The sequence below is a fragment of the Syngnathoides biaculeatus genome, chromosome 15, assembly GCF_019802595.1.
Source record: "Syngnathoides biaculeatus isolate LvHL_M chromosome 15, ASM1980259v1, whole genome shotgun sequence".
In the NCBI taxonomy this organism is placed as follows: domain Eukaryota; kingdom Metazoa; phylum Chordata; class Actinopteri; order Syngnathiformes; family Syngnathidae; genus Syngnathoides; species Syngnathoides biaculeatus.
Window position 1 is genome coordinate 2320952 of NC_084654.1, and position 23659 is coordinate 2344610.

Sequence of the window (23659 nt, forward strand, 5' to 3'; positions counted from 1 at the left end):
AACATTTTTATTGCATTATAAACAAGGCAAACACGGGATGTTTTCTTATGTAGAACACCGAATGTCCCCGACACACTGTTGTAACGGCACTTCCATTGCGCCGCTGCCACATGACTTCTGTTTCACTGGTGTGACATCACTTCCGGTTCGCCGCTGTGGCGACCCCTCCTCGAAATCTCCATAAATTCTCGTTTTAAATTCCTTAGGGTGGTCCAAAATGTAACAGAGCAAACATAATTAATAAAGCAACCGTAAGCAAACAAAGCAAATGTGACTCAATGTAAGCATATTAAACATTGCAAAAGAGCATTAAAAGCAAGAGAGCAAATATGTGAACTTGTTTGTAGAATTAATCCATTTAATCCAACACCCTATAAAAGGATATACTGTAACTCAGTCAACACAATTGCCAAACTTGACTACTCATATATTGTCGCATGCTTTTGAAATTTTTCAAACCAACCTTTGCTTGCTAAAAAGCCTCGTCCTTGAGGGGATGAATCCCTCATTGCAGGTTGAGGTTCATGATTTCACATTTCGTTTCCTTCTTAAAAGTTATTGAAGTGGTTTTACGGATGTTTACCACATCGTTCTTTATGTAGCGCGCCGCTTATTCATTCACGCCGTAATGGCGCCACAAAACCGTAACTTCTGCTGTCTTTGGTCAGATCCAAAAGTTTTACTTTTTTGTCGATCGATCAGCTTTCTCTTCCTCATTGTCACCAAACCGTTTTTCTGCAATCCACTTTATACAAAGCGTACACAGCTCCCCTTTCCAAAAAAAATCCTCATTTCGCATCTCCCTCTTCTGCTTGGGTGCTTTGGGAAAGCTTTGACATCAAGCAAAGCGCTTTATCCACACAGACTCTAACTCTAACACTAGAGAAAGGCAAAGAGGACGGTGGGACGGAGAGAGAGTTACTGGGTGGAGCTTCGATCTTGTGCAGCCAGTTATCTCCAAAAAGTCTGTCTAGCTTTTTTTTTTGGTTGATTTGATGTTGTGTCATAACAGTGCGCCTCGTATCAATGCGCATCACGTAATATAGTACATACTGTACGCCAAACGAGCTTTTTTTGGGGGGGGGAGGGGTGAAAAAAACCATGATGTACTGAAGCCCCAATAGGTGAAGCATGAAGTACCGAGCTATTACTGTGTTATTTCCCAAAAACTAGAAAAAAATTGCTTTGGTAAAATTAGGTTGATGCAGTGGTGCCCAAGGGTTCAAAGGTTCAGTGTTCGTTTACAGCCTTGTTGCTTAACTGCAGGTATTTCTCCAGATTCTCTGAATATTTTGATGAAATTGTGGAATGTAGATGATGTAACCCCTAAATTCCCCGCAACTGTTCTTTGAGAAATGTTCTTAAACTGGACTATTTGCTCACACAGTTGTTTGCAAAGTGTTGAACAACATGTTACATGAAAGTGATGGTTTGTGAACACTTGAGCCTTTCAGAGATGCTCCTATTATAACAACTCACGGCTCTCACCCTTTTCCAATTCACCTTTTTGTGCATTCCTTTTTTTGGAATGTTTTGCAGATGTGCAGCAAGTAAAGGTGATTAAGGATACTGATGGAAATATGCTGACTGGTGCCAGTCGTGTACTAAGTAGATGAAAAGAGTAGTTTGAGAAGTTAATGAATGAATAAAATGGGAGAGAAGGTAGAGTAGAAGACGCAAGCGTGAATGACCGGCAAGTGGCTTTAATACGGGAGAAGTTAGAAAGGTACTGAACAGAATAAAAAATGGAAAGACAGTTGGTCCCGATGACATACCAGTGGAGGTATGGAAGCAATTTGGTGAGGTGGCCGTGGAGTTTTTGACCAACTTATTCAATAGAATACTAGCGGGAGAGAAGATGCCAGAAGAATGGAGGAAAAGTGTCCTAGTCCCCATTTTTAAGAACAAAGGCGATGTTCAGAACTGTGGAAACTACAGAGGATTAAAGATGATGAGTCACACAATGAAGCTATGGGAAAGAGTTGTGGAGGCGAGACTCAGGAGAGAAGTAAGCGAGCAACAGTATGGTTTCATGCCTAAAAAGAGTATCAAAGATGCACTATTTGCCTTGAGGATGCTCATGGAAATTTACAGAGAAGGTCAGAAGGAGCTACATTGTATCTTTGTAGACCTTGAGAAAGCCTATGACAGAGTACCAAGAGAGGAACTATGGTACTGCATGCGCAAGTCAGTTGTGGCGGAGAAATATGTTAGAATAGTACAGGACATGTATGAGGGTAGCAGAACAGCAGTGAGATGTGCCGTTGGTGTGTCAGAAGAATTTAAGGTAGTGGTGGGACTGCATCAATGTTCCGCACTGAGCCCCTTCCTGTTTGTTGTGGTAATGGATAGGCTGACAGATGAGGTAAGACTGGATTCCCCTTGGACCATGATGTTCGCAGATGATATTGTGATCTGAAGTGAAAGCAGGGAACAGGCGGAGGACCAGTTAGAAAGATGGAGGTATGCACTTGAAAGGATAGGAATGAAGATTAGCCATCGTAAAACAGAATATATGTGCATGAATGAGAGGGGCGGAGGAGGAAGAGTGAAGCTTCAGGGAGAAGAGATAGCGAAGGTGGACGACTTCAAATACTTGGGGTCAACAATACAGAGCAATGGAGAGTGTGGTAAGGAAGTGAAGAAACGGGTCCAAGCGGGGTGGAACAGTTGGGGGAAGGTGTCGGGTGTTCTATGTGACATAAGAGTAACTGCCAGAATGAAGGGCAAAATTTATAAAACATTGGTGAGGCTGACAATGATGTACTGATTAGAGATGGTGACCCTGAAGAAAGAACAGAAAGCAGAACTTGATGTAGCAGAAATGAAGATGTTGAGGTTCTGGCTTGGTGCGAACAAGTTGGATAGGATTAGAAATGAGCTCATTAGAGGGACAGCCAAAGTTGGATGTTTTGGAGACAAGGTGAGAGAGAGCAGACTTCGATGGTTTGGACATGTTCAGAGGCAAGAGAGTGAGTATGTTGGTAGAAGGGTGTTGAGGATGGAGCTGCCAGGCAAAAGAGCGAGAGGAAGACCAAAGAAAAGATTGATGGATGTTGTGAGGGAGGACATGAGGACAGTGGGTGTTAGAGAAGAGGATGCACGAGATAGGCTTAAATGGAAAAAGATGACACACTGTGGCAACCCCTAACATGACAAGCCAAAAGAAAAAGATTTGCAGCCATTAATTTCAAATGAGAGAATGTGTATTTCCAAAAACACAAAAATGTTCATCAGTTCCAATATTCAATGTCAGAGTAATGTATTCAAATGAATATAGGTTGAAAATTATGTGCAAATCCTCTTGTTTTTAATCTGTATTTTACACATCACAACTGAATTGGAATTGGGGTTTGCATTTAATTTTCGTGAAACTGATGTGTTTCTGTATCTCAGGGTGCACTCAAGTGGGGCTCGTGCTGGACTTGACAGCAACAACCTCCTGCTCAGAAGTTGCACCATTCGTAATACGGAGACTGTCGTCGGAATTGTAGTCTATGCTGGTAACACCAAAGCAAATTTTCAGTACTAAAAAGAAAAAAGTAGTCTTATTGACATGGAGCATATATTGGCATATGGATAAGCAGTAAAGGGGAAGCGTTCAAATTATTTTAGCCTGGTGTGGAAGGTAAGAGAAATGCAGTTGTTATTTTAAAAGAAATGTTCGCCAAAAATTTATGTGAATTTGTGTTTTAATCTTTCACTTGTCTGTGACAACAGAGGCAGGTTTTGATTGTATTGTATGATTGGCAAAGTTTAGATACTTATTTTTAAAACCAATTACACAATGCGTTGCTTTTTTGTGACACAGGACATGAGACCAAAGCTATGATGAACAACAGCGGACCAAGATATAAACGCAGCCATCTGGAAAAGCACCTCAACATTGCTATCTTGTGGTGTTTTCTCTTACTGATCATCATGTGTTTCACAACTGCTCTTGGTGTGTACTCAAAATGGCATTCACATAAACAAGACTGCTTTTATGTACAATATTCACAGATCAGTGGTATTTTACCATCATTGTTGAAAGCCAGTGGAACCTTAATAAAAATGACCCCAATGTAACAGAGGATAAAATGGACTGTCGGGACTGAACAATACATCAAAAAATAATTTCTATTTGTCACTTAAAATACAGTTGAACAAGTGTGTCGGTTACATAACTGTCAGCTGTTTTTACTCGTGCTGTAGCGCAACACAAGAACAGAATGGGAGTGATGTATTTTCAGATCACAGATATAAAATATGAATAGCTCCAATTCCAAAAGATGTGCTACCCCTGTCTACAGGGCAGATGTGTTGTATGTCAGTCATTAATGATGGTTGTATCCTTTGTCTGTTGTGGGTAAGAGCACAGCGCATAGAAAGAGTGGCATCACTCTTGAGAAATACAAAACATAAGTGTTTGGAATCTAAAGGATCTTATTTTTAGTCCAGGATTTTTTTTTTTCAAAGCTGTTCGCATTTGGCAACGGATTTGTAACAGGGAAGCAGACTGATTCCTCGTGTCTAATTAAAGTGACTCGGCTATGATGAGTACTGTACGTTTTCATAGTCACTATGACCAAGCACATTGGTGTGCTGAGTTTAAATGAAATGTGAAACTTTCAGACATTTCCAAGCTTTTTTTAAACAAATATTTATTCACAATAACTTAGTACCATACTGAGCATTTTTGGCCATGAAAACAAATCCTACAAAACTCTTCTATACTGTACAGTAATACGGGTGGGTCCATTAGACCTCAAAAAGTGCTTCAATATAACATCCCCTTGACCCTATTAATCAGTCCTGTATAGGTTCCACTGTATAGAGAAATGTTCAAAATAGTAGCAGTCCAATGTGACTAATTAGATTACTCCACATTTTCCGGCTATATATATTTTTAGCAACATGTCAAACAGGTTTCCAGTAACTGCAGGAGATTCTCAGAAAACATGAGTCAGCATTCATGGTTTACACACTCTTAATGGGCAAGTGTCAGCCCTATAAATATTCTAAAATAGATATTGTAATGAAAAATACAGATAACATTATTCACTTTCAATGTCTATATGAAAAAGTAGATGTGAGTGGAGAGCGCGTCATCCATGCGCAAAGTTGCAGAAGCGTCATTCTACGACATCCAAGTGGTCGCCATTTTGGCTGCATCCCCTGTCCGTGACATCACCTGGACATTCGCCAATGAAAACATGCGGTCGACCCTACTATGGCAGGCAAACACGCCCCTTCTGACAGGGAAGCTCTTTTCCAAAAGGAGAACATCACACAACCGAAGTTACCGGGGCAATATTAGACTATTGTTTCGAGCCATATTCAGATGATATACGTTCACAGCCAAACCGCCTCCCCATCCGATCCAATTCTGTGGCAGAGAAGAGCCATCGCGGCTCATCGCAACCGGCCGGTGTGGCTCATTTTTGGCGCCGAGGTGGCTTATCACGGAGCTGAGCCATGCTGCTTTAGGTGGTTGTTCATAGCCGCCGCAGTACGCGATGAACAACACCGTCGACCCGGGGCGCTTTACTGCGTTGTCGTCGCACGCGGCTGAGTGAGGCATTGTTTGCTGCATTCTTTAGAGCCGCCGCCGTCCGCAAGCCCGACGCACAGCCTTCGCCGAAGCCGTGACTGGCAAATGCGGTGCCTCAGCCGGTGTGGCTCATTTTCGGCGCTGAGGTGGCTTATTACGGAGCCGAGCCGGGCTGCTTTAGGGCGTTGTTCGTAGCCTCCGCCGTCCACAATAAACAACACCGTCGAGGCGGGGGCTTTACGCCGTTGTCATCGCATGTGGCTGAGTGCGGCATTGTCCGACTCGCACATCGACATATTGAGCATGCCTGTCATACGTACGCGGATCTTTTGTTAAGTTATGAGAGACCGATTACGTGGTCTGCGGCAAACTATTAATTTTTTCAGTAGCTGTATACACACCTACCTGTCATTTGGAACCTACGAAGCTCTCATCCTCTGCACCCATGCAATCAATTTTTCACAACGAATCGAGTCTCTTGCAAATTTATGAAGGGCAAAGCCATCCTCCCGAGTGTTGAAGCAATGTCCAGCAATGCAACGAGCCGGCATTTTGGCTAACACGAAGGAACAACGAGGTACCTTCCCGGAGGTAAAAACTCCTAGAAACAAACGAGTCCACTTAAGGGCGTTCCTGTCCCGTACGTCACTTCCTGCTTCTTCTCGAAAATAAATCCCTCGAGAGGATTTTCGTGGCGGGAGTTACAAAAAGCTGTATACGTTAAAATCATGTTTTGTCGTGAAAAAAAAAACGCATGGGTCCATGTCGGCTGCCGTTTTTTCGTCAATAACATACTAATCATGCATTTTATGACTGGCCCTTTAAGGTTATGTAACTGGGCAATTTGTTGAAAGCAGTGCATTCAAAAATAGCAGTGTGGTATTCAGTCAGCGAGGTCATCAATTTTGTGAAAACAGGTGTGAATCAGGTGGCCCCTATTTGAGCATAAAGCCGACACGTGTTGTACATGCAATTATCCTTGCAAGCCTATGGAAAATGGGTCTTTTAAGACATTGTTCAGTACAGCGGCCTTTGATTCAATCCATCCATCCATTTTCTTACCCGCTTATCCTCACAAGGGTCGCGGGGAGTGCTGAAGCCTATCCTAGCTGTCAACGGGCAGGAGGCTGGGTACACCCTGAACTGGTTGCCAGCCAGTCGCAGGGCACAAGGAGACAAACAGCTGCACTCACGATCACACCTAGGGGCAATTTAGAGTGTCCAATTAATGTTGCATGTTTTTGGGATGTGGGAGGAAACCGGAGTGCCCTGAGAACACTCACGCAGGCATGGGGAGAACATGCGAACTCCACATAGGCGGGCCCGGGATGGAACCTGGGATCTCAGAACTGTGAAGCTAATGTTTTCCAGCTGATCCACTGTGCTGCGCAAAACCAAGAAAAAATTTGTGGAATGTCGTTAAGGAATCTTAAAGAGGAATAACAGCTGAAAGATGTCGCAAGTTGGTTGACTTCATGCCATACAGATGTGAAGCAGTTAAAAAAAAAAAATTCATGTCATACAACTAAATATTAATGATTCAAAGGATTCTAGATCCTAGATTCTAAATCCTGGAAACAAAAATGTTTGTATGAAATTGTTTGTAGTTTGTAAAGTCAGCAGCAGACTGCTATTTTCTTTTTAACACTTCCCTTTTAAAAAATTGCCCAATTGCATCCCCTTAAGAGTGTGTATATCATGAATGCTGGGTCTCGCTGGTTTTCTGAGAATCTATTGTACTTGCTGGTAACTTGTTTGGCATGTAGCAATAAAAAATATATTGAAAACATTGATTAATCTGGTTAGTCACATTGAACTGCTATTATTCTGAACAATAATTCTGTATAATGAGATATGGCAGGGATTTCCCCTCTAAAATGATTTGATGTGGGTGTAATATTTTCTTAGGCCATGGACTCTGGCTGAAGCAGTTAAAAAATGCAATCTTTTCGGTTGATGACGGGTTGGCTCCTGCCTTGGCTGGCTTTTACACCTTTTGGACGATGATAATTGTACTGCAAGTAAGTTGGTCAAATTCCCCCTAACCTCCCAACACACATGCGTGCACATGCACACACACATACGCACACAAGCACGCGCAAACAAACACTGAACCCAAACCCACTGCATCATCAAAATTAACAGGCTCATTACTAACCAGGTCCAGGCATTGCTTCCACCCTTTTTCTCTGTATGTGTTTTATGATACTCAACAAAATAATGCCATTCACAGGTGCTGATTCCCATCTCTCTTTATGTGTCCATTGAAATTGTGAAGCTGGGTCAGATCTACTTCATCCAAAATGATCTTTCCCTCTACAATGAGCATGTGGACTGCAGTATCCAGTGCCGTGCACTCAACATCACCGAGAACCTGGGTCAGATCCAATACTTGTTCTCTGATAAGACGGGAACTCTAACAGAGAACAACATGGTGTTTCGCCGTTGCAGTATTTATGGGATTGAATATCCTCATGAGGAAAATGGTAAATGTTGCTTATAAATTTCAGAAACACGACCAACAGGGTATTTGCAAAAGCAATCTAAACTGCACAATCTCTGCTATTTTTTAATCTCGTGATTTTGTTCAATTATTTTTTCACTCTTTTTAAATGTTCTTGTTGGAGTCCATCAAGGAAAAATCAGGGCCTAAAGGTTTCTTTATACTCTCGTGGTCAATGACCACGCTGACGTCCCTGCATCTGTCCTGCATGTAGTTTGTCTTTAAACTTGAGCCTAACCCATGCTCACAATTTTGAAACTGTGCTGCAATTCTTCTCTAAATCAGAGATGAGGTGTCAGAGATTTCCCTTGGACACCTCCCTGGTGAGGTGTTCCTGACACACATCCTATTTTAAATGAAAGTCATTATTTTTAAAAGTCTTTATTTTTTAAATCATTAGATTAGTTTAGATAAAATAGGTGTCAGAGGTGAAACTGCCCGATGGCATGGTATTTGCAAGGACGACATACAGTGGAATTTCTTTAGTCATTCTTTTATTTTCTAGTTATGCTATTCTGTTTGCTGTGGTATGATAATTTGAGTTTTGATGTGACACTGTGAATGCGGACATGTTGAATCATGACTTGCCTCCACTCTTAGTATGTAAGCGCAATTTATTGTCTTGAAAATATAGTACGTCGTGTGGAAAAAAATCTTTGAGCACCAAATCCACGAATATAAGGGCCCGCCAATGGTTAATCGCGAATGGGCAAGGGCATAATGTATATTTTTGTTGTACAATGTCAGCAGACCGCACACTCATTCAGGTATACGTGCAAGATCATGTAATGAAATCAGTATCATATTCTTCTTCTTTTCCTTTCGGCTTGTCCCGTTAGGGGTCGCCACAGCGTGTCATCTTTTGCCATCTTAGCCTATCTCCTGCATCTTCCTCTCTAACCCCAACTGCCCTCATGTCTTCCCTCGCCACATCCATAAACCTTCTCTTTGGTCTTCCTCTCGCTCTTTTGCCTGGCAGCTCCATCCTCAGCATCCTTCTACCAATATACTCACTCTCTCGCCTCTGAACATGTCCAAACCATCGAAGTCTGTTCTCTCGAATCTTGTCTCCAAAACATCCAGCTTTGGCTGTCCCTCTAATGAGCTCATTTCTAATCCTATCCAACCTCGTCACTCCGAGCGAGAACCTCAACATCTTCATTTCTGCCACCTCCAGTTCAGCTTCCTGTTGTTTCTTCAGTGCCACCGTCTCTAATCCGTACATCATGGCCGGCCTCACCACTGTTTTGTAAACTTTGCCCTTCATCCTAGCAGACACTCTTCTGTCACATAACACACCAGACACCTTTCGCCAGCTGTTCCAACCTGCTTGGACCCGTTTCTTCACTTCCTGACCACACTCTCCATTGCTCTGTATTGTTGACCCCAAGTATTTGAAGTCGTCCACCCTCGCTATCTCTTCTCCCTGTAGCCTCACTCTTCCCCCTCTACTTTTCTCATTCACGCACATATATTCTGTTTTACTTCGGCTAATCTTCATTCCTCTCCTTTCCAGTGCATGTCTCCATCTTTCCAATTGTTCCTCTGCATGCTCCCTGCTTTCACTGCATATGACAATATCATCTGCGAACATCATGGTCCAAGGGGATTCCAGTCTAACCTCATCTGTCAGCCTATCCATTACCACTGCAAACAGGAAGGGGCTCAGAGCTGATCCCTGATGCAGTCCCACCTCCACCTTAAATTCCTCTGTCACACCTAAGGCACACCTCACCATTGTTCTGCTGCCATCATACATGTCCTGTACTATTTTAACATACTTCTCTGCCACACCAGACTTACGCATGCAGTACCACAGTTCCTCTCTTGGTACTCTGTCATGGGCTTTCTCTAGATCCACAAAGACACAATGTAGCTCCTTCTGACCTTCTCTGTACTTTTCCACGAGCATCCTCAAGGCAAATAATGCATCTGTGGTACTCTTTCTAGGCATGAAACCATACTGTTGCTCGCAGATACTTACTTCTGTCCTGAGTCTAGCCTCCACTACTCTTTCCCATAACTTCATTGTGTGGCTCATCAACTTTATTCCTCTATAGTTCCCACAGCTCTGAACATCCCCTTTGTTCTTAAAAATGGGAACTAGAACACTTTTCCTCCATTCTTCAGGCATCTTTTCGCCCGCTAGTATTCTGTTGAATAAGTTGGTCAAAAACTCCACAGCCATCTCTCCAAATTGCTTCCATACCTCTACCGGTATGTCATCAGGACCAACTGCCTTCCCGTTTTTCATCCTTTGTAATGCCTTTCTGACTTCCCCCTTAGTAATCATTTCCACTTCCTGGTCCTTCACTCTTGCCTCTTCAACTCTTCCTTCTCTCTCATTTTCTTCATTCATCAACTTCTCAAAGTATTCTTTCCATCTATTTAGCACACTACCGGCACCAGTCAACACATTTCCATCTCTATCCTTAATCACCCTAACCTTCTGCACATCCTTCCCATCTCTATCCCTCTGTCTGGCCAACCTGTAGAGATCCTTTTCTCCTTCTTTCGTGTCCAACCTGGTGTACATGTCTTCATATGCCTCTTGTTTAGCCTTTGCCACCTCTACCTTTGCCCTACGTCGCATCTCGATGTACTCCTTTCGCCTCTCCTCAGTCCTCTCAGTATCCCACTTCTTCTTCGCTAATCTCTTTCCTTGTATGACTCCCTGTATTATGGGGTTCCACCACCAAGTCTCCTTCTCCCCTTTCCTACCAGATGACACACCAAGTACTCTCCTGCCTGTCTCTCTGATCACCTTGGCTGTCGTCGTCCAGTCTTCCGGGAGCTTCGGTTGTCCATCGAGAGCCTGTCTCACCTCTTTCCGGAAGGCCGCACAACATTCTTCCTTTCTCAGCTTCCACCACCTGGTTCTCTGCTCTACCTTTGTCTTCTTAATCTTCCTACCCACCACCAGAATCATCCTACATACTACCATCCTATGCTGTTGAGCTACACTCTCCCCTACCACTACTTTACAGTCAGTAACCTCCTTCAGATTACATCGTCTGCACAAAATATAATCTACCTGCGTGGTTCTACCGCCGCTCTTGTAGGTCACTATATGTTCCTCCCTCTTTTGGAAATAAGTGTTCACTACAGCCATCTCCATCCTTTTTGCAAAGTCCACCACCATCTGCCCTTCAAAGTTCCTTTCCTGGATGCCGTACTTACCCATCACTTCTTCATCGCCCCTGTTTCCTTTACCAATATGTCCATTACAATCTGCACCGATCACAACTCTCTCGCTGTCTGGGATGCTCAGAACTACTTCATCTAGTTCCTTCCAGAATTTCTCTTTCAACTCTAGGTCACATCCTACCTGTGGTGCATAGCCGCTAACCACATTATACATAACACCCTCAATTTCAAATTTTAGTCTCATCACTCGATCTGATACTCTTTTCACCTCCAAGACATTCTTAGCCAGCTCTTCCTTTAAAATAACCCCTACTCCATTTCTCTTCCCATCTACTCCGTGGTAGAATAATTTAAACCCTGCTCCCAAACTTCTAGCCTTACTACCTTTCCACCTGCTCTCTTGGATGCACAGAATATCAACCTTTCTCCTAATCATCATGTCAACCAACTCCTGAGCTTTTCCTGTCATAGTCCCAACATTCAAAGTCCCTACACTCAGTTGTAGGCTCTGTGCATTCCTCTTTTTCTTCTGACGCTGGATCCGGTTTCCTCCTCTTCTTTGTCTTCGACCCACAGTAGCTGAATTTCCACCGACGCCCTGCAGGTTAGCAGTGCCGGGGGCGGGCGTTGTTAACCCGGGCCACGACCGATCCGGTATGGGATTCTTTAGATGAACGCTCATATTTGTTTGGCACAGTTTTTACGCCGGATGCCCTTCCTGACGCAACCCTCTGCATTTATCCGGGCTTGGGACCGGCCTACAGATTGCACTGGTTTGTGCCCCCATAGGGCTGCATTGAAATCAGTATCATATTGACAAGGCAAAATTTGCCATTACGGTGTTTCTGTGATTGCAATCAATGTGTCTAGCACAACCAAAATAGCCGACACCACTTTCATGACCAGTAAAGTAGTTGTGAACACTTACAGGTTATTTTTTTTAGATGCAAGCAAGGTGTTGACAATTTCTGTTCAAGATAAATAATGCTCTTTTCAAACTGCTCACAAGATTTTAATTTAGCAGGATTAAAATCATCTTTAATGACCAAGTATGTGAGAAGACACAAGGAATTTGTCTCTGGTAATTGGAGTCACTACAAACTGCTGGCAACTAGTTCAGGGTGTCCCCCGCCTTCTGCCTGAAGATCGCGGGGATAGGCTCCAGCACACCTGTGATCCTTGTGAGGATATGCATCTTAGAAAATAGATCGATGTGTAGTTGGAGCCACTCTAGTATGACAACAAACAGCCACTATGCCAAATTATATATTTAGGTCACAAAAAACAAGAATGAGAGTCATTAAGCACTAAAAATTTACTACTAGTGTGGCGATACTGCTAAAATGGCAGTTGTCCAAATTATGCAGTCCTCAAGCAATTTACAGAAGTTTAAAGTGACGAATAGTCCAATGATCTAGTGCAGTAAAAATTTTCCAAATGGTGCAGAGTTCTCAAACGTGAGTGTCCAGTATTAATCGACAACAGTTTGCAAATATAGCAGTGTGATAAAAGTGAGATTAATGTGCAAGTGTCATGACAGAAGGGCAAATTGGCACCACCTCTTTATGGCAAGAGGGTACAGCATGATAAAAAAGTGATTGTACAAATAAAACTGGTAGCACAATTTTCACTGAGTTAGGTCTGATAGTTGTTTTTAACTAATTTTTGGGTGCAGAATCCAAAACTTGTGTTTTTCTCTATTATCTCGTGTTTTGGAACAAATTGAGGACAAAGTTGAACTAAGGAATTATATACCTTTGTAAATTAAATACTGAGAGGAAATAATTACAAACTTTGAACACTGTAACAAAAAAAACAGCTTAAAACAAAACAGAACTTAAAATCGTATGCCCATGGTTACAATTCCTACTATGCTAGCTTTGTTTACAGATGTTGGAAAGTACTGACCTATTGGGAGTTGCTCACACCTCTTGCCACACTGTCCCAATTGTGACTGCACAAACAAGTTGCCACGTAGCTCTAGATGAGTCCAGTCATAATTATTTGGTAAGTTTTGCTACAGCTCATAAGTGGAATTTTGCTTATCTGGAGGGTAAGCTGTAGAGAAAAAAACTTGATATGCCGAACAAAACTGACTACAATTTTGGAATTAGCATGCCAATTTTTGTTTTAATCAACATTAACCCATTCATGGGCAGGGTGGCAATTTTGTGCCTTATTGAGATAAAATTCTCCTAACAGGCCACAATCAAGGAAATAACACTTTTTCATTTATGGTTAAGTTATATGATAACTTTACTCATTTATAATCTCGTCCTAAAAATGTGACGCTGCCCGCGAGAGGGTCCTTGGGTTTTCTTCGTAGATCGTCCCAAAAACCAGAATCAGATTAAAACACTTGAATATTTCGATATACTGAAGGATATAGTGCGTGAAAATCATGATGTCTCAAAAATGGGACGCTGTCCACAAATGGGTTTAAAAATCTTTCTCAACATTTTTTTCCAAATTGTTCCCCGTTAATAATGTCGACGTGTCCTGTCATGTATGTGTCATGTGTCATCGGTTCGGGAAGGGGTGATGGTGGTTGTTGGTGGTACAGCTGGGTGTGGTGTGTGAAAGTGGGCTTTCCAAATGTGCTGTCGAAGGTATTAGAGTTGGCAGTCAGTCCTTTATTGTTCTCTGCTTGGGGGTGGATGATTGCTTGGAGTCAGTCAGTGGTTTTAATGCTTGCCAAAGTGATATAGAGTCCTAGAGCAAACTGGTTTCTCATCTTTTCTGCATAATTTCTCTTTGCCATGTGGATTTCTTTCTTTCTTTTTTTGTCAGCTGATTTATGGCATTATTGTACAGGGCTATGTCCCCACTCCGAAAGGCATCCCCTTTAGTCTGGCAGAGTTGGTGAAGTTTGCCAATGGGGTGGGAGGTACCCTCACTGTGGGAGGTTTCTCATCCACCTCTGGTTGACTCCTGTGACTCACCCATACTATCAATTGGATAGGATGGGGTCCTCAGCTCTTGTGGTGCAGGCAGAGCTATTACAGGACAGTTCTAATGGATATTTTGCACGCCAAACTGTGTCAACTCACTAGCATGTGTCAGACACACACCCCTGGGACTTCGTCGCTAAGTGTGGGACCACTCATTGCAACAAATAACATAAGTTAAGAATATGCTGGGTAGCCCTTCACGAACACTCTGGTCCCATAGATGTATATAATAAGCCACTCTCATCACACTTAAGTTGTATTGGCATCTTTTTGTATGACTGCCCTGTACAGCATTTGATTCTCATGTGTCATTGTACTAGCTATATAATGACTTACTTTCCTCATCTTGTTTGCAGGGAGTCTTTTTTCATTTTCCAATATTAGTTAACTTTTAATCCTCTCTGCTTTTCATTGTTTATATCACTCCCCTTTAAAAGGTTTGTTCAACTGAATGACTTTAATACACTAAGTATTGAACAGAATACAAATAGACCATGGTGGCAATTTAAAGTACACTGTAACACAAAAATACTGTTCGGGCATATAAGGGATACAGATTCTCCTTCATGCTTGAGCTAACGGATGGGGGGGATCACAAGTAGATCACAGCTCATTGTTATTGAACTTGCAAAATGTCTTATTTGGTATACACGTACATACACACGTCTTCTTAAATTCTGATATACAGTGAAGAAAATAGGTATTTGAACACCTTGCTATATTTCAAGTTCTCCCACTTAGAAATCATGCAGGGGTCTAAAATTTTCATCGTGGGTGCATGTCCACTGTGAGAAAGATAATCTAAAAAGAAAAATCCAGAAATCACAATGTATGATTTTGTAATGATTTATTTGTGTGATAAAGCTGCAAATAAATATTTGAACACCAGAGAAAACCAATGTTTATATTTGGCACAGTAGCCTTTGTTTGCAATTACAGAGTTCAAATGTTTACTGTAGTTGTTCACCAGGTTAGCACACACTGCAGGAGGGATTTTGGCCCACTCCTGCACACAGAGCTTCTCTCGATCAGACAGGTTTCTGGGCTGTCATTGAGAAACACAGAGTTTCAGCTCCCTCCAAAGATTTTATCTTGGGTTTAGGTCTGGAGACTGGCTAGGCCATGCCAGAAACTTGATATGCTTCTTACGGAGCCACTCCTTGGTGTTCCTGGCTGTGTCCTTGAGGCCATAGCCATGTTGACAGACCCAGCCACGACCCATCTTCAATGCTCTGACTGAGGGGAAGAGGTTGTTCCCCCAAATCTCACAATACTTGGCCGCGGCCATCCTCTCCTTAATACAGTGCTGTCGTCCTGTCCGATGTGGTGAAACACACCCCCAAAGCATGATGCTACCACCCCCATGCTTCACAGTAGGGATGGTGTTCTTGGGATGGAAGTCATCATTCATCTTCCACTCAACAGTTTGTGGAATTATGACCAAAAAGTTAAATTTTGGTCTCATGTGACCACAAAACCTTCTACCATTATTCCTCTGTATCATCCAAATAGTCATTGGCAAACTGAAGACGGGCCTTGACATGTGCTGGTTTAAGCAGGGAACCTTCCGTGCCATGCATGATTTCAAACCAGTGATGGGTTAGTGTATTACAAACAGTCACCTTGGAAATGGTGGTCCCAGCTCTTTCAGGTCATTGACCAAGTCTGTGGTGTAGTCCTGGGCTGATCCTTTCTAAGGATCATTGAGACCCCACAGGTGATATCTTGCATGGGGCTCCACTCCATATGAGATTGAACGTCATGTTAAGCTTCTTCCATTTTGTAATTGCTTCAACAGATGACCTTTTTTCACCAAGCTGCTTGGCAATTTCTCTGTAGCCCTTCCCAGCCGTTTGATGTACAATTTTGTCTCTGGTGTCTTTGGACAGCTCTTTTGTCTTGGCCATGTTACAAGTTTGAGTCTTACTGATTGTATGGGGTGGGCAGGTGTCTTTATGCAGCTAACGACCTCACACAGGTGCATCTGATTCAGTATAATAGATGGAGTGGGGGTGGACTTTTAAAGGCGGACTAACAGGTCTTTGAGGGTCAGAATTCTAGCTAATAGACAGGTGTTCAAATACTTATTTGCAGCTGTATCACAAAAATAAATCATTAAGAAAAATCATACATTGTGATTTCTGGATATGTCCTTTCTCTCTCACAGTGGACATGCACCTACATTGAATATTTTAGGCCCCGCCATGATTTCTAAGTGGGAGAACTTGCAATATAGCAGGGTGTTCAAATACTTCTTTTCTTCACATTACCTAGATTACGCTATCTGTTAAAAGGGACATTTCTAGAATTAGACAAATTAATATAAAGGTGAGCAAGGTGTTCAAATACTTATTTTCTTCTCTGTAGTGTAGCAGTTGAAATATTAAACAGATCACTATTTTTCCTCATTATATATGTTTTCAAATAGAGGCCCTGTAGCTCAGTGGTTAGAGCATTGGTTTGGTAAACCAGGGGTTGTGGGTTCGTATCCCACCGGGGTCTCCACTCCCTGAGAAGGGTTGCGTCAGGAAGGGCATCCGGCGTAAAACTTGAGCCAGACAAATATGTGCGTTCATCTGAGATGACACGCTGTGGCGACCCCGAAAGGGACAAGCCGAAAGAAACTTACTATATATGTTTTCAAATGCCAACTGGTATTTATTTAATACCTTGTACAAAAGCCTTTATTTGCAATGGCAGCTTTAAGATGCCTCCCCCTGCTAAAAATTTTCTATAGAATTCTATAGAATTTGTACAGAACAACTTGTTCTATTGAACTTTGGGTTTTCTTTGTCTGTATGGTTGACTTGGAAAGTAGAAGATGAAGAAAGTGATCATAAATTGCAAAGGAAATTAAAAGTGTGGACAAGATTCCATTTGGGTGTTTTAGCTTAAAACATCAGTCAACGCACATGATTCGCTTTCGTGAGCCACATATAATAATGTGGCCCCTGGGCCTTGAGTTTGACAGGATGCCACTGTAATATGTTTGGACTATATTTGAATTGGAGAGCTGTCCTAATTCTTCTTTTTACATTTTGTTGCTAACCAGTAATAATCTAATCATTCTTCTTGTTTGCAGGCATTTTAAAATAATAATTACAAATAAATTAGAGTGGCACGGTGCATCAGCTGGAAAGGATTGACCTCACAGTTTGGAGGTCCCGGGTTCAATCCCGGAGCCGTCTTTGTGGAGTTTGCATGTTCTGCGCATGCCTGCTTGGGTTTTCTACAGGCACTCCGGTTTCCTCCCACATCCCAAAAACATGCAACATTTTTTGTACAGTCTGAATTGCCCGTAGGTGTGATTGTGACTGCGGCTCTATGTGCCCTGTGATTGACTGGCAACCAGTTCAGTGTGTATCCCGCCTCCTGCCGGTTGACAGCTGGGATAGGCTCGAGCCCTCCCTCCGACCCTAATGAGGATAAACGGCAAAAAGATGGATGGATGGATAAATTAGTCATAATATATGCTAGAAAGAAATATTTTTGTTTTTTGAAAAGATAATTTACATAATCTAATACTTTCAGGTCATAGAGAGTTGTAACAAACTGCATGACAGAAAAAAAGGTTTGAAACTGCAAAGGTGACCTTTAAAATTTCCATGGTACTACTGCATGCAACATCCATCTCTTTTCTGAGCCGCTTAACCTCACAAGGGTCGCGGGAGTGCTGGATATCCCAGCTATCATCAGGCAGGATATGGGGTATACACTGAACGAGTTGCCAGCCAATCGCAGTGCACATAGAGACAAACAATCGCACTCACAACCATGGCTAAGGACAATTTAGATTCTCCAATTAATTGATATTTTTGGGTTGTGGGAGGAAACTGGAGTATCCAGAGAAAACCTATGCAGGCATGGGGAGAACATGCAAACTCCACACAGGTGGGGCCGGAATTTGAACCCTGGTCCTCAAAACTGTGAGGTCATCGCTCTAACCAGCTCCTCCACCTGCAGGCAACATATCCCACCAAAATATTCTGCTACCTCATTTAATTTTAATTTTTGTTTGTGTGTGATGTTTATCAGGTTGTAGACTGGAGATGTATGAGGCAGAGAAGAGTGAAGCCACTGATTGCTCTGTAACTCTAAAATCTGCCAGCAGAAGTAAATCTCAGAGCTGTCGTTCCCTCAGTTGCAATTGCAGCTCAGTATACCTTCACACTCTCACTGCTCAGTCTGAGGAAGACGAAAAACTATCCAATCAAGTCCTTCCAAGGACCAGTGCCATTCACAGACAAATGGTTAGTCATGCCCTGCCTTCAAAAACACACTGTGCACTAATGTATATCATTAATTTTTGTTTGATGAAGAAAAACAAAGTGAATTTTCACTGGCCAATTGTATAATGCAAAACTGCTTCCTCTTTGAGGATATCACATTTCTGTATTTAGAAACCATGAAACAATGGTCTACAAAAGTTTCTTGTCACAACTTGGAATCAGTCACCTATTTAAATGAATGTAAAAATATTCCCAGTCCATTCCCTTTTTTTTTTCCATTATATTATGTTTGAAGACACTCTAGCGATGCGCCACAATTTAACAATGAAAAAAAAATTTAATGGTTGGTGTTAAAGTATTGGTAACAATTCAATTAGAAAAAGTAAACTTGTGTAAGCAAAATGAGGAGCTAGTATAGTCTTTCAATGTCATTAAAGATTGTGAACAAACAAGCTTCAGATTTTGCATTTCAGACAAAGGAGGTGGTACCAGACCCGGAGCTAGTCAAGAAGTTAAGCTGGCTTTGTTCTGCGACACAGCCTTCTGGCAATGTAATTGTTGAGAAGAACTCCAGTTTGGAACTCACCTACATCACAGACTTTTTCCTGGCATTGGGCATTTGTAATAGTGTGGTGGTCTCATCACCCACACAGCCTCAATATGTGGTGAGTCTCCAGCAAATTCATATCCATCGAAGGCTTCCATTGTCATGATTGTGCAACCCAAATACCTGGCATGGACGATTGAAACTGTTTTTGTTACAGCCCCTGCACGCTTGACCATGATGACAAAGTACCCTATTTGTTGTAGCTGTTATTTACCCCACCTGACAGGAATGCCATGATACACATATTTCTCATTTTATCAATGCGATAAAGCTCATATAATGTATAGAGCTTGTGTACTTACGTCATCAAATCACGTCACTGGCCAGAAGTCTCGGTCAACAAAGTATTCTTCAATGCTAAGTCGATTGGAGACGACACGAAAATATGTCTTATAGCACGAGGCCCAGAGTTTTGTCCGATACCGTTAACCATTTAGAAGTTGATAATAAATTAAGGTACGTGGAAAAATGAGAGACACTTGGCATATAGGATGCATATTTAATGGCGAAGTTATTTTCGCCGATAAGAAATTGGACTATTACCCTGCTTGCGCATGTCTTGTGACAACTGGATCTACTCATGTATCTGGTGAGTAAGTCATCAAGATTTACACGGAAGAGTTAGAAAGTGTAGAAAAGTCTGGACACATACAAATACTTCATTGCTGGCTCTGTTCTCAACGGGGACACGGCTCATGAACGCGGAACTGTGTTCGGCTACACGTTAACCTTTGCTGAAATCCATCGATCTTTTCAACTAGTATTCAATACAAATACCAATATTTCAGTAAATGACCCCTGGTTTTACACAAAGTTGCATTCATTAACTATGATTAGGAAAAAAAGAGGACAAGCAAGTTGGCTCCTTTGTTGTGTTTCCTAAGAAATACTTATAATGCCAAGTTGACTTATTTGAGAACAATGCGTTAAAAAAAATAAGACGGACTTGGCTCCTCCATACACCAAGCGTGTTGCAGCCACACGTTAACCTACGTAAACCTCTGTGTGACCGGCGGTTTATTTTCTTTTTTTCAAATACGCATTGGACTCATTTGAGAACAATGCATATTAAAATAAATAAATAAATCTGTCAGGGAGAGGTTGGCCTCAACACGCTTCCGTGTATGTTGGAAACGACTCCCTGTCTTTTTTTTTTTTTTATCCACATTGTTCTCAAATGAGCCAACTTGGCATTATAAATACTTCTTGGGAATTTGAGATTGTGAAGAATAATTCGTACCTGAAGTGAAGCGATCGCTACACAGTCGTGTGTATTTGGTTGGGCACCATCCATCACGTCTAATTGCCGAAATCCAACGATCTTTTCTCATCTTTTCAGTTGGTATTCCATAGAATGATCTATTTGAATATCTGTCTCATCTGTTGTAACAACCAATAGCACAACAAGTCTCAGGCATTGTGTATATTCTGGTCCGGTTCAATGTCCCCCACACTGTCAAGGAGCTCTTTTTGACCAGCAATATGGCGCCGTGAAAATGGTGATGTCATGTGCACGAGCTCTATACAGCGGACAATCAATTAAATTATGTGTTGGAGTTTGTTCATAGCCAAATATTTGTTACAATGAAGCACTTTTTTTGTGGCCGCACACACTCATGTTGTTGTACAGTACAAAATAGTTTTGTACTTTTTTCCTGGCCTAAAATGCATAGTGAAGTATAGAGTTATTGTAAATAAATATTAAAAAGCATAGCTAGATGAAAAGTTTAAATTTGATCAAAATGTACATCCACTTTCGATAGAAACTGGCTCATTTATTGATTCATTATTCATTTTTCAAATCACGTTTCACCCTCACTAGTGTCCTGGGGTTGCTGGATCTTATCCTAGGTCTCTTCAGGCGAGAGATGGGGTAGACCCTGAACATGTCGGCAGGCAAGCTGAGGGTACATACAGTATAAACAACCAACCAATAGCACTCACATTCATACCTATCTTCCATGGTTTGTGGATGTGTGTGTGTGTGGGGGGGGGGGGACTGGAGTACCCGAAGAAAACCCATGCAGGCACGGAGATAACATGGAAACTCCACACAGGCAAGGCCACATTTGTACCCCAGTCCTCTGAACGGTGAAGCAGATGTGCTAACCAGTTGGCTACTGTGTCTGATTTTTCCATCCATCTATTTTCTGAGCCACTTATCCTCACAAGAATCGTGGGAGTGCTGGAGCCAATCCTAGCTGTCATCTGGCAGGAGGCAGGGTACACCTTAAACTGGTTGCCAGCCAATCGCAAGACACATGGCGATAGAAAACAGTCGCACTCACAATCACACCTTTTTAACCCTGGTCCTCAGAACTGTGAGGCCAACGCTCTACAGCTGTGCCGCCGTGCTGGCCACAGCTCGTGACCATTGGTGAGGGTAGGAAAGAATATCAACTGGTATATTGAGACTTTCACCTTTCGACTTGGCTCCATTTTACTATAATGGATTGATAGAAAGTCCGCATCACCGGAGACGCTTCACCGATCCGCCTGTCGATGTCCCGCTCAATTCCTCCCTCACTTGTGAACAAGAACCCAAGTTACTTGAACTCCTTCACTTGGGGCAGGATCTCATCCCAGACCCAGAGAGGGCATCCCACCCTTTTCCGACTGAGGACCATGGTCTCTGATTTGGAGGTGTTGATTCTCATCCCAGCTGCTTCACACTCTGCTGCGAACCACTCCATTGAGAATTGGAGATCACGGCTTGATGAAACCAACAGAAGCACATAATCTACAAAGAGCAGAGATGGGTTGCTGAGGACACCAAACCGGAGACACTCTACGCCTTGGCTGTGCCAAGAAATTCTGGCCATAAAAGTTATGACCAAAATCGATGACAAAGGCAACCTTGTCGGAGTCCAACTCTCATTGGAAACGAGTCCGAGTTATTGCCGGTAATTGGGTACTCCATACTCCCGAAGAACCCCCCCCCCCCACACACACACACACACCACCCCACAAGAATCCCCGAGGGACACGATCGAACGCCTTCTCCAAGTCCACAAAACGAGCGTTCTTCCCAATCACGCCCTTCCATGTCTCACTTTCATTGCCCACATGAGCATTGAAGGCCAGAACACTACTCCCTCTAAGGACTCCAAAAAGGGTGGGTATTCTGAACTGTGGTTTGGTCCATAGGCACAAACTTTGAGCTGAACCCTATTGACATAGTGTGTAATCACCTTAAAGGGTAGTTCATGCTAGAGAACCCTCCAATGTTGCTGAAGTACTATTCTGCAGCGCTGTGAGAGACTCATTGCAAATGATGGCAAAAGCTTGATTGCAGTTGTTGCAGATGAGGGTGGCCCCAATGAGGTTTAAAGGGAAATCACTTGTTTTCCCACAGGGCCATGTACGTTTGGAAATATTGTTTCCCTAATAATAAAAGCCATCAATGCATTTTCTGAGTCGTTTATCCTCACACATGTCACGGGAGTACTGGAGTCTATCCCAGCTATCTTCAAGCAGGAGGTGGGCTTCACCCTAAACTGTTTACCAGCCAATCGCAGGGCACATAAAGACAAAAGACAAAAATTCGCACTCACAATCACACTTGAGGGCAATTTAGAATCTCCAATTCATCCATGTTTTTGGGATGTGGGAGGAAACCCGAGTGCCCTGAGAAAACCCATGAAGTGAATACTGTTATATGTATTTTTCATTACAATATCTATTTTAGAATGTTTATAGGGATGACAGTCCCACTTTAAGGCACCAATGTATTGGGGCCCTAAAAACAAGTATTTTTCATTGTATACTTTTTCAATGAATTGGGTATCTTTTTTTTCCCTCCTGCTCAATATTGTTATTGGTATAAGTCCCCCCTAAAAGCAAGATTGGTCTGGTCCTACAATGTGCAGATACCTTTTACCCCAATTTCACGTAATATATGTACCCAACTCTAAAGTTTAGGATTTCAGTTGCAGAAATTGCTCTGGTCTCATGCTTAGTCTTTCTTTAAAGTTGTCAACCTCTCCTTCCCCTCTACAGGCTGGTGAGATACAAACATCTCATAAGTCTCTTGATGAAAGGAAACAGATATTCCAGTGCTTCCCATTGTTCTCAGGCTTCTTGACCCAATCACCTACTCAAAGGAGAGGCAGCCCTTGCAGCTTGAGTCTGTTTACACGTAGAAAGACAGGTGTCTTCACCCTCTCCTCTCTTCCCAGTAACACCATAGAGAAGTTGTTTGTAACCCAAGAGGGAAATGTTAACTTATCCAGAGAGGTGGATGAGACCAATGGTGACAAGATGAAGGACATTTTCGTGAGTACAAATGCAGACTCAAATGGGGCAAGTGACAATGCACAAGAAATGAGAATTGAAGATGTTCCTAGCAGTGGCATGGACGATGAACTACTATATGAGGCGGTTAGTCCAGACGAGGCTGCTTTGGTCCATGCAGCTAGATCATATTGCTTCACCTTGCGGGGACGATCTGCAGATGACCTTCTTATAGACCTTCCTGGAATTGGTACTCTGACTGTCCAGCTGCTCCACATCCTGCCTTTTGACTCCAATAGGAAGAGGATGTCTGTGGTGGTCCGCCACCCTCTCACAGGAAAAGTGACAGTTTACACCAAGGGTGCAGATTCAGTAATCATGGATATTTTGGAGACACCTAAAGGTAAGAATATGAAGGGCAGAGACCGTTAGCAATATGATTAAAAGAGATTTTGT

The 23659-nt window shown here is 42.4% G+C and overlaps 1 protein-coding gene across 14 annotated transcripts in view; it reads left to right on the top strand.

The window, feature by feature from the left end:
* The window catches only part of atp10d (ATPase phospholipid transporting 10D), a 116710-nt gene that overhangs the window by 46692 nt on the left and 46359 nt on the right, over positions 1-23659 (top strand). For 13 of the 14 annotated variants that reach the window (XR_009798483.1, XR_009798484.1, XR_009798485.1 and 10 more), the window contains 7 exons: positions 3397-3503; positions 3812-3943; positions 7442-7554; positions 7767-8019; positions 18170-18384; positions 18837-19028; positions 22970-23606. Coding sequence is in view for 10 of the 14 variants with exons in the window: in XM_061844174.1 (XP_061700158.1) it covers positions 3397-3503; positions 3812-3943; positions 7442-7554; positions 7767-8019; positions 18170-18384; positions 18837-19028; positions 22970-23606 (1649 nt within the window). In the remaining 4 variants the exon portion in view is untranslated. The remainder of the gene's footprint in view (positions 1-3396; positions 3504-3811; positions 3944-7441; positions 7555-7766; positions 8020-18169; positions 18385-18836; positions 19029-22969; positions 23607-23659) is intronic. The other variant, XM_061844178.1, reaches the window with a different exon arrangement.